This window comes from Mizuhopecten yessoensis, unplaced genomic scaffold, assembly GCF_002113885.1.
Source record: "Mizuhopecten yessoensis strain PY_sf001 unplaced genomic scaffold, ASM211388v2 scaffold6045, whole genome shotgun sequence".
NCBI classification, from domain to species: domain Eukaryota; kingdom Metazoa; phylum Mollusca; class Bivalvia; order Pectinida; family Pectinidae; genus Mizuhopecten; species Mizuhopecten yessoensis.
Window position 1 is genome coordinate 191,246 of NW_018406352.1, and position 10,716 is coordinate 201,961.

General features: G+C 36.4%; 1 protein-coding gene across 1 annotated transcript in view; it reads right to left on the reverse strand.

Annotated features, from left to right (window-relative positions):
• Positions 1-187: 187 nt before the first annotated feature.
• LOC110451462 (methionyl-tRNA formyltransferase, mitochondrial-like) overlaps positions 188-10,716 on the reverse strand; it is a 17,336-nt gene continuing 6,807 nt past the window's right edge. Inside the window, exons 5-10 of the mRNA XM_021499496.1 lie at positions 10,023-10,125; positions 7,798-7,873; positions 7,327-7,418; positions 2,436-2,508; positions 1,745-1,860; positions 188-704 (exon numbers count right to left, since the gene is read on the reverse strand). Of these exons, the coding sequence (XP_021355171.1) occupies positions 528-704; positions 1,745-1,860; positions 2,436-2,508; positions 7,327-7,418; positions 7,798-7,873; positions 10,023-10,125 (637 nt within the window). The 3' untranslated portion in view covers positions 188-527. The remainder of the gene's footprint in view (positions 705-1,744; positions 1,861-2,435; positions 2,509-7,326; positions 7,419-7,797; positions 7,874-10,022; positions 10,126-10,716) is intronic.

Consider the following 10,716-nt stretch of genomic DNA (forward strand, 5'->3'; position numbering starts at 1 on the left):
TTGACAGTTATGTTTCTCTATGAAATGCACTGGGAGGATGCAGAGTATATGTAAATATATTGTAGCATGTTTTAACAATAAATCCTATCATGAAATTTAAATATATCAATTATAGTTAGAAAGTGAGAATCTCTTATAAATTATTTTTTTATGACAGTAAAAAAAGGTTTTTCAACACAGAAAATTTATTCTTCAAACAGTTTTATACGAAATTTTCTTTCCAAGACTGAAATCTCTGGAAAATATTTTGTGTAAAATATATCGATATTTTTATCACTAAATGTGATCAATTGATAACAACATTAAATCACGTACATGTTCAAATAAATATATAAAGATTCCAAAGACATTTCTAGTTACCAAAATCTGAACTTTTTGTCTGTAACATGGTTAATAAATTATCCAAACACTCTCAAATTACGATTTGCGTGGCACTTTTATCACATCTTTCATGAAAAATATTCAGCAAAAACATATTTACATCCAACGCCATTTTACAAACGAAAATAAATGTGAAAAGACAAAGTTTAATTCTGAACACGGGTTGCCGTTGGGATATCACTGTCTGTATCGGTTTGCAATGTATTGGTCTGACTTTCAAAGTATTTGTGTTCGCTTCCTGGTAAGGTCAAGAGCTTATTGAAGAAAGCCTGGGCTGTCATCTTTTTATTCATTCGCATCCTTTGAAATCCGACCCATCCATCCTAAAACAAATAACATCTGTCAAAAAGTATGTAGGATACATTTCCCCGGGAAAATATTGGCACGTAAAGGCAATTGACCAATTGTAGCATTTTTTGTCTGTTACACATCAGGGATCATTTTAACTCATGTATTATAAGAAAACGGAGAACAGGGGAAGCTAATTTTAATAGTATGGTGTCCAGAAACCGATCGTCCATCCTAGGCTCTTTCTGTATAAGTCGATGTTAAACGTTATATACTAGTAAGTTTTCTTGTATAGTTTACTTTTGGAGACCTGAGTTTAAATACCTTAAAGGGGCTGGTCGGGGAAAAAAATACAAAATAAATGGGTCTAAATGCGTTCTCTGGCCTTCCAAAAGTTATACCACGGCAATATGAGTTCTGCTTGTAATGTCCAGTTTTGACCACTGAAATCTCGGGGAAGCCCCGGGTAAATTTTGCACAGATCTATTTATATATGTCACGTGGTTGTTTCGAAAGTGAGGCAGTGAAGATAACAATAGCACGCCGTCATGTGCCATGTCGGACTCAACTAGCGGACAAGACAGCAATACTATACGTAAATAATTGTTTTCAAAGATCATGTTTGATGCAAGTGTAGTATTCCTACCTATATGTTGTTGTTATACAATGTATATAACGGTATTAATACCTCGTGCCTGTCATGACTTTTGCATGCATCTTTTTCTTTCGCCGCAATGTTTACATTTGGCCTTGTTGATGACGTGCGTGCGGTAAAATTACATCACTGATCTGGGTCAATTGAGAGTTTTAGACTGTCAGGTGACGATTTAGGATTTCTTTAATATAATTATAATTTTTACTCTAAGGGAGTGAATTTCAGCAAAATTTGTATCGGTATATTTCATAAGAAGGTATTTTAAACATGTGTATGCCATTTTAGCAAATATGACATTTTTTCCCCGACCAACCCCTTTAACTGTTTAACATTTAACAAAAGATGTGATTGTGCATTTCAGCTGTTGACCAGGTTTATTGTTCCGCCGTGAATTATTGGCAACATCGTCGTATGGCTTACCTTGCATTTGATAAGTACACACTGCTGGTGTTTCAGGAACAATGTCCGCCCTGGAGGTACCATCGTAGAGCTAGTGACCTTGTACAGTCTCTGGACTCGTTCATCTATCACATCATCTGTAAACATCAACGGGGTAACGAATTCAAACTGTTTAGCATAATCTACACAGCTTATATAAGTGAAAGTTTTCAGTATGAACCGCAGAAGTAATATAAGTTAAAATGTTAAGCATGAACCACTGAGGTTATATAAGTCAAATTCTAATTTATTTGAGATATAACACGACATTTGATTGGTCAGTCAACATAATTTGCGACAGTATAAACACGATATACCGTCCGCAAATTTCTCATTTTGCATATGAAGCCCGGATGGCGATTGGTTATGACGTCAATGACCGCGACTGACCCAAATACGTCATGAAATTAATCATCCGTGACATCACAAACAATAGCGTGGCCCCGAAAAGTCAATATAACCCCGCTGCACATTGAATATTCCTGGCGTCACCAACTCCACAGCAGAATGGCTCAGAAAAAAACCACTCAAAATATCTTTAAATCGTCATTTCTTTTGGTGGTTTTGATTATATAAATTAGAATGGAGAAAACTTTACTATGGGGAAAATAGGAAGAAAGGGGTAATCTTCTGCAATAAGAAAACCACATCCCATTAAAATGAGATAAAGTACCTGGTATTGCATTGATCGGGATCATGTCATACAGCTTGACCTGTTCACCATCGTATTTACTCCTCAGGGGCATCTGAAATATAAAAGATATGTCAGTCGCGTGACGTGTATTGTGATAATATCTTTATCTATTCACATCATTACTCAGACTAACGTGTGTCAGGGCAGGCGTAATATTAGGCGAGCAGATGAAAGAGAATCTAGAAATGAATACCAGTCCTCAGTCAGGAAACTTCCAGGAGCCTGTACGACCAAAAGGAAGTTCTAAGTGTCTACATCACAAGCAGAAGGATGTGTTCTTTGTTTGCCTTGATTGTAAAACACTCGTGTTTACAACATGTGGCATCAAGTCTATACACAAGCCGCACAATCTCGAGGAATTTACTGGAGTTGTAGCTGAAAAGACAATTCCATGCATGACTTTGTCAAAGATGCTGAGAATAACACACTCCCTCAACTCAAACTGGATTTATTTACAACAGACAAACAACTGGAGGAAAATGGTACCAAGTTCAAAAAACTGTGTGTCAAAATAAAAAAACGAGGAAAAAAGTGTAAACAGGAAATAGATGGTGTGGTATTGGAATGGACATCTTTATGTAAAAAAATGGAACATGTAAATATGGAGCTTTTTCACAGCAGAAGAAAATACAACAAACCCAGTATGATGTTCTATTTCAGGAAGTTAAGGAATGCAAGAAAACTCTCCAAGCAGGTTCACTGGTTGACATGTATGATGCAGTATATGACGCACAAGGCAACGACCCAGTTCCTGAAAAACCAATATTACATACAAACAGCCGAGTTCTACCCTGGTATGACCTTTACGTATGACTTGAAATACATCCTTGGAACGTTTACCTCTACAAACTATGAACTGCTCACTGAAACGACAGTAGTGGAAAAGTTTCCATTCGCACAGATTGTCAGATCGGTCCACCCCACAAGAGAAGGGCATTCACTGATGATTCCACAGTACAACACATGTGAGATTCTTCTTCTTGACAAAAACGGCGAGGTCAAAGAGAAGATGCAGCATAACAAGGAAATTTAAGACATCAGTCGTTGTCCCATCACAAAGGAAGTCTGGTTCTGTAGTCAGAAAACCGTCTATGTAGGAATATCAACCTCACCCGTCGAAATATTCAAAGTTGATAGAGAGGCTCTGAGTGTATGCGTCACACAATATGAATGCGTAGTTGTCGGTACATTGAACAGGTTGACAGTTTTTTCACCAACTGGATCGGTACGGTACACAACAACCAGGAAGAAGACGGGTATCTGTGAACCAATCAAAATAGCAGAATGTTCTGTTACCACCAACTTGGCTGTTGTTTGTCGTGAAGAATATGGAGAGGGGGAAGAGGCTTCAATGCATATCATTGTGCATGACCGAAAACTGAAAGTCCTGTTCACATACAAAGGATACGGCATCCAGGGTGAGGAAACAGTTACACCAGACAAATTTGGTCCCGGAACCATTGTGTACAATTCCGTTGGGAACCTGGTTGTAGGCGATTGGAAACGCAATACCATAGAACTGATCAGTGGGTTGGGCCAATACATCAAAACCCTGCACAAAACCGGAAAACAAGGAGCTATTGGTATGGAGCCTGGAAATGTGCTATGGGCACAGTCTGATGGTGGAGAGGTAAAACTCCTCAAGTACTATAAAGACAACTAACAAATAGAATCACGTCATCATGGAGACAGCAGTTTTACGCGTTATTATTATGTCATACTTCAAAAAAATAAAGACTGAAGTTAAAATGTTTGTTCCCATAGCATGTTATGATAACGTTACATGAAATTATCGGGATCAAAGACTTTGTGCTGTTAGGACATATCAGACTATACACAACCAAAACCTTAATGGAGAAAGAGGCAGGAAACATTTTGAATGACATTGATGACGTTACACAGAAAGTTGTCCTATAGAGACATATTGTATCTTAAAGATATATCATTCATTGTATACAATAGTTATAATGTGTTAGTCACACCGTGGTGACTATGATGAGATTTGACACTAGTGTTTTTTTAAATGGGATTGCCTGTAAAATGATACAATGATTTGTGATCAACTACTTTTGAGTAATGAGCAGTAAATAACGTTTCAGGCATCGGAAATTCTGCAACAAGATATTTTTTGTGTTAGTCTGGATCGGTACTGTACACAACAAACAGGAAGATGGGTATCTGTGAACCAATCAAAATAGCAGAATGTTCTGTTACCAGCAACTTGGCTGTTGTTTGTCGTGAAGAAAATGGGGAGGGGGAAGAGGCAAACGATTTGTGGAAATTGTTTTTTTTGTGTTTAGAGCCACATAAGACAAATCAAATATAACACTTGACCGAAGATGAAAATGTTTGGATGAATTTCAAATGACAGACAATTCGTGTTTTCAGTGAAAATCAGATTATCTGCAACCAGAGATCTTTGTGTTTGGAATAGCAATGGATTTTTAAAAATTCAGATTATTCCTGAACAAACTTCGTGTTGATTCTAATTAATTATAATTATCAACTGCACCACCAAACCACCCAAAATGTTAAATAACCATACAAGCTTATGAGGACTTAATGCCAGGTGAGCTAAAAACGATAAATTTGCTGGTTTATGTAAAATTATAAATATAAAGTTAACTTTTTTCTCCTAAGTTTTATTTCCTATAATAAAGTGTGGGGGATAATCTAACATTCTAATGTAGAAAAATTCAGCATCATTCTTGTTGGATCAGTAAATAGATTCTGTAGAGTTCCTTACTAACAAATCATATGATTTGAAAGACAGCATAGATACTATATCTCTCATTAGACTCGAAAAAGGAAGACAGTTTTGCTTGTCAGTACCAAATTTTTAATTCATGACAGAATATCACACACCAATACAAAGCATTAGCATGTCAACTATAAACAGACATTCAGGACAAATTAACTAAAACCATGTGGAACAGCGAAAATGTTGTATATAGTGTATATGGTGTATTTCCATCCCAGTATCTTCAAACCTACTAATGAGTTGATATTATTTAAAATGTCACAATATGGGTGACATCACAATGTCAAGTCATAATAATAATTGGAGGTTCCTAGGTCGTCTCAAAGCGGTTCACAAATTATTATCCGTGGTTATAGGGCCTTTGCAACCAGCCAATATCTTTCTCAACTCCCTGGCGAGCATACAGCCAGTGCTGCCATTTCGGCGCTCACAGCTAACATTCAACAATTCTAGCACTGCCAAACCACGTACTCATTTACAGCTGAGTAGGCTGGAACAAGCGGAGTAAAGTATCTTCCTCAAAGATACAACTCAGTGCCGTGCCATGACTCAAACCTGCAACCCTTCGGTCACGAGCCCGGCGTCCTACCACTAGACTATCGTGCCTCTGTGCATAGTCATGTAGTGTAACTGCATATACAAATGTATGTACTTCATTCTGTCATTCTGTACTTCATTCTGTCATTCTGTACTTCATTCTGTCATTCTGTACTCTGTTAATCATAGCAATTCAAAACATGTAGATCTCATTAAAGTTATTGAACTGTTCTTGGGTGTTGTGACTCCTTCATCCCCCTCCCACATATATTTCATAGGATACTAACTATGTAGTATACAATCTGAAACAACAATGCTTATCCACAAACCCTGTTCAATGAAGTACGGTTTCAATTTACAGTTAGGTACTGGGAAGTCTGCATAGATAGGACAACTGTATACCGGGAAACTTTTGCCCCATTAAACTTTCGCCCTTCACAGGCAGAGTCCCTATTCGCCCAGTGTTAAATCCACCCTACACCGCCAACAGTGGAACACACTGGACCCCAATTGTATCACATACGGTACCTGAGTTAAGCATCAGTGTAGAGGAAATAGTGCCAAAACATATGCCGTCGTATACGTAATTCCTTTTAAACTTTCGCCGTCATGTTAAATGCGCCCTCAGATCGGAAGGCGAAAGTGGTGAAAGTTAAACTGCGGCGAAAGTTTCCCGGTATACAGTAGTCACCTGGACAGATCATCAAAACCTATTATCATTAAAACTATATAAAAGTTCTGATAAGTAATATATTTTTAAAAAAAACACCTGGTGATAATCTGAATGGTACATGTCCATTACTTTTCCTAGAAAATGTTTCGGCACCAAGATAGGAACCTGAAATGCTTGGAAGGCAATATACATTGGTACCAATAGGTTTTAACATGACAGTCGTTTCTGAAATCCAAGATAATAATAATAATAATATATACAACATTTATATATAACGCCCTTCATAATTTGTAAAATTACTCTAAAGCGCTTCACAACATATGGATAATAGTAATAGTTATAATTGTGAAACAAAAATAAAGGCTTACAATCCCTTTTATACATTTTAGATGGCCCACATGCACTGTATATCTCGATGATTTTGTTTGTTTGTTTTGGGGTTTGAAGTCCTCACAAAACCCAAGGTCAGCTGAATATAGGTGCCTAGGGAGACGCCGCCGCCAAAAAAAAAGAAAGAGATGGGAAGTGAAGGCAGAAAAGAGATGGAAGTGAAGGCAGGCAGAAAAGAGATGGAAGTGAAGGCAGGCAGAAAAGAGATAGATCCCAATATTTGTAGTGATGGCAGCAGATCACTTTTGGTTATTCAATGTCCATTAAGCTGGAGACATAGAAGAAAATCCCTTGATTATTATATACAGTCTACCAAAAAAACAATATCACTGAATCATACAGCTGTTTCATCGAATAAAGGAATAATCTGCGATGGCCAAAAAGCTAGAAAATCCAAACTATCTAAATTACTTCAAAAACAGAGGCAGCTGTATAAAACACCTCCATTTATGAATTTTCAACATTAACCCCTGGAGTATCGAGGATGCTGAGGCGGAAGCTTTACTCACTATTGCAATGATGCCTCTGTACTGTCGATCAATGTCACAAACAGTCGAGTTCTCCCAGTCGACAAGGTCCATACCAGGAGTAATCTTTGGAGCTGTAATATATATATATTTATTATACCTTTCTTCTTTTTTACACTTTATAAAAGTAGAAAATAGAAACACATGAGTGTAAAGTGAAATTACAAAAATTTCCCCAGCGAGAGGCTTGCGATATGTAGGAGAATCTGCAACATTTTACAGCATTATTTACAAGGAATAGGTATTGAGTTATCTTTGTTTATGCATTCAGTGGATTGAGTTATCATGTTTTTTTCAAAATAAAGGGCCATCGTTGGCTGTATTTCATGGCACAAAAAAAATACATGGTTACCCAGTTTAGGTTCATTTAAGCACACATGGTTATCCGACTATACTATTTTGATTTAGTAGTTTAAGGTGGTATACCACTACATGAAGGTCGACGCTGCTTACCGTAAGTTACACCACTAGATGACTGCTCTATTTCTAGTCTCTCTAGGGTAGGTAGATCACACAGAGCTGCTAACATCTGAAGAAAACAATCATTTCATGTATATAATTGAAGTCAAACAGATTTTTAAAATTCCATAATAATTCTGTTCACATCATTGTAAAATACATCAGAAAAATACTTGTACTCATATTTCTGTTGATAAAAATCTTTAAAATTCTCCACATACACTTTTTACCATAAGATGATGATATTGACACCATATCAAGTGTACATGTCATTTACGAATGTAAACAATTTTCCCCCAAGACAGAAACCAACCTCACTTTTGCTTCCAGGAATTAATGCAGCAATAGAAAGTTAGTACCCTTTTATGAAATAGGGGAAAATATGTGCTGTGGGTGAATGACCAGCAGGTAGGAAGGGTGGCCACAGGCCAGAGCCAGGGGGAGAGGACGAGAGGGGGGCATGCATATATATATGGATGACATCCTTAATTTTTGTTTCTCGCTGTTCATTATAGACGCTTCAAATTGACCACCCGATATGCATTAGAATAAAGCGTTTGTGTGACTGTTACGCTATTGTTATTGTATACTGTAAACAGGGCTAACTGGAAACAGTGTCGTAAAATATCAGCAGTGACAATTAACATGCGCACATGGAAAATGAAATCAATCAGTCAGTAAATAAAAAACAAAATGGCACAAAGACAGATATTCATGTGGTAGTATTTAGTTACAAGTGGGGGGATTTTTAACTGGTATAGTGGAAAATAAAGCTGAAATAGGGGAAAATAATGCAAAAATTGGACAGGGGAAAATAGCCATATTTGGCTATAAAAACTGGCCTGTATATATCCATGGCTTCAGAACTGGACCACATCAGTACATGAAGTTGTTCAGTATGAATATTTTTAAAAACTTGACCAAGACACTTCAAACTCATTTTTAATGTTTTCAGTCAATTCAGATGCAAAATGTATTATGTCCAATACATGGTAAATTTTCAGAAATCACAAATAATTTGAACTTTTACTAATCGCTATATCTGACCTTTGTCACAAATAGATCTATAAACCAAACAGAAGATATGCGAGATGATTACTTAGGAATAGAGAGTTACATTGTAGACTCATTTAAAATCTACTTTCTTCCAAAAAAAATAAAAATCCAAGTAAGACAACAAAACCTTAATGTTGGTTTGTAGGTTAAATTTCTATATTTCCTTTTTTTTAAACTATTACATGCACAACCAATATTTCAGTAAAGGGAATGACTACAATGTTTAAACATGGGATCTGGTACATTTCTTGCTTGTGAACAGTTTGCATAATATATTTTTCTTTCTTCTAATTTTATTGGTATCTGTTTTAACTACTTTCTTTCAGATATATAGCTAAAAACGAATTGAGTAAGATGGTTACAAGTAAGGTTTGAAAAAAAAATTGAAACAAATTTTTTGTTGACCTAATTTAGCAAGTTTTTTTGCAATTTGAAAAAGAAAAGGGGCTTTGGTATTGTTACATAGGTAGAATTTCAAAATTTCTAGGAATTTCTAGTAGAGTGTGGTAAAAAAACGTGACCAATCACTAGGTCGATACCTGTCCTTTGAAGATTACAGAGGAGCAACACCCGACTTCAAAACCAGTAAATGTTACTGTTATCATGCCCCGCGTTTCTTTTGATATATGTATCAAAAGGATCATGCAGACAAGATTACTTGCACTATCCACAAAGTGGCACACGCTGAGCTTTCAATTTTGCTATGACATATTCCAAGGGTGCAGAGAGTGTAAGTGAGCGTAACACCTGGAGTATCGAGGATGCCAGAGAAGGAGTAGGGAATTGTGGACCACTCCCTCCTAGAAATTCCAAGAAATTTTGAAACTCTACGTGAAAAAAATGTATTTAAAAAAGATACCAAGAAATTGAGAAGGAATTAAGACAAATTTATTATGCATACTGTTACCAAACAAAATGTACCATATCCTATGTTTAAACATAGTATTTCAGTCATTTTACTGAAACGTTGAATGAAATAGTTAAAAAAAAAACCACAAAAACTTGAGAAAATTTTACTTACAAACCAACCCTAAGGAAATTTCTTGGGATACTATATTTTTTTTGGGGGGGGGGGGGGGGGGTGTAATGAGGATCCCTCACTGGAGAAAACACTGCTTATCATTATAAAATCAGGTGCAATAGTGCCGAGTCCAAGTACATACCAGCTTCACTCCGAGGACAGCAAGTAAATCAGCAAGTTGAGAGGAGGAGCATCTCTCTGGCACAGAAAGTGTCTCCTGTAGCAGTATGGGACCAATATCAAAACTGCCAAAGGGAGGTAATGTACAATAAGTTCTTTGACAGTAGTCCAGCCATAGAGCATTTCATAAACTTGTCATTTATATGAATAATACTGTTTTGAAACATTTCACTTGTAATCACTTTGAAGATGCATGTCTTGGTTTAAAAAAGGACAAATTCATAAAAAAAAAAATAGAAAAAATACTGTATGTATATTGTATGTTAACGTATAGACATCGAGTCGAACCTGTAATATACATGTATACAGACATTGAACGATAACGTGTTAATATTAAAAGATCTAGACAAGGTATGGACATTGTAAGGCAGTGTAGGGAAATCATAAGGTAATGTAAACACACTGTAAACAAGAGGCCCATGGGCCTTAACGGTCACCTGAGTCTATAGTATTTATTTTTGTTGTTGAAATATATACCAATTTGAGTAAAAAATAGTATAATGTTAACTTAACTTTGTCAGGACCATGAGCTGATCATTCCTAGACCAATTTTAAGTGAGATCGGCCTATTAGAACTTAGTAGCAAAATAGCGGCCATGGCAGCCAAATTGTATTTCTGATTGACCCGAAAAATAACAACACTTTGTCAGGACCAT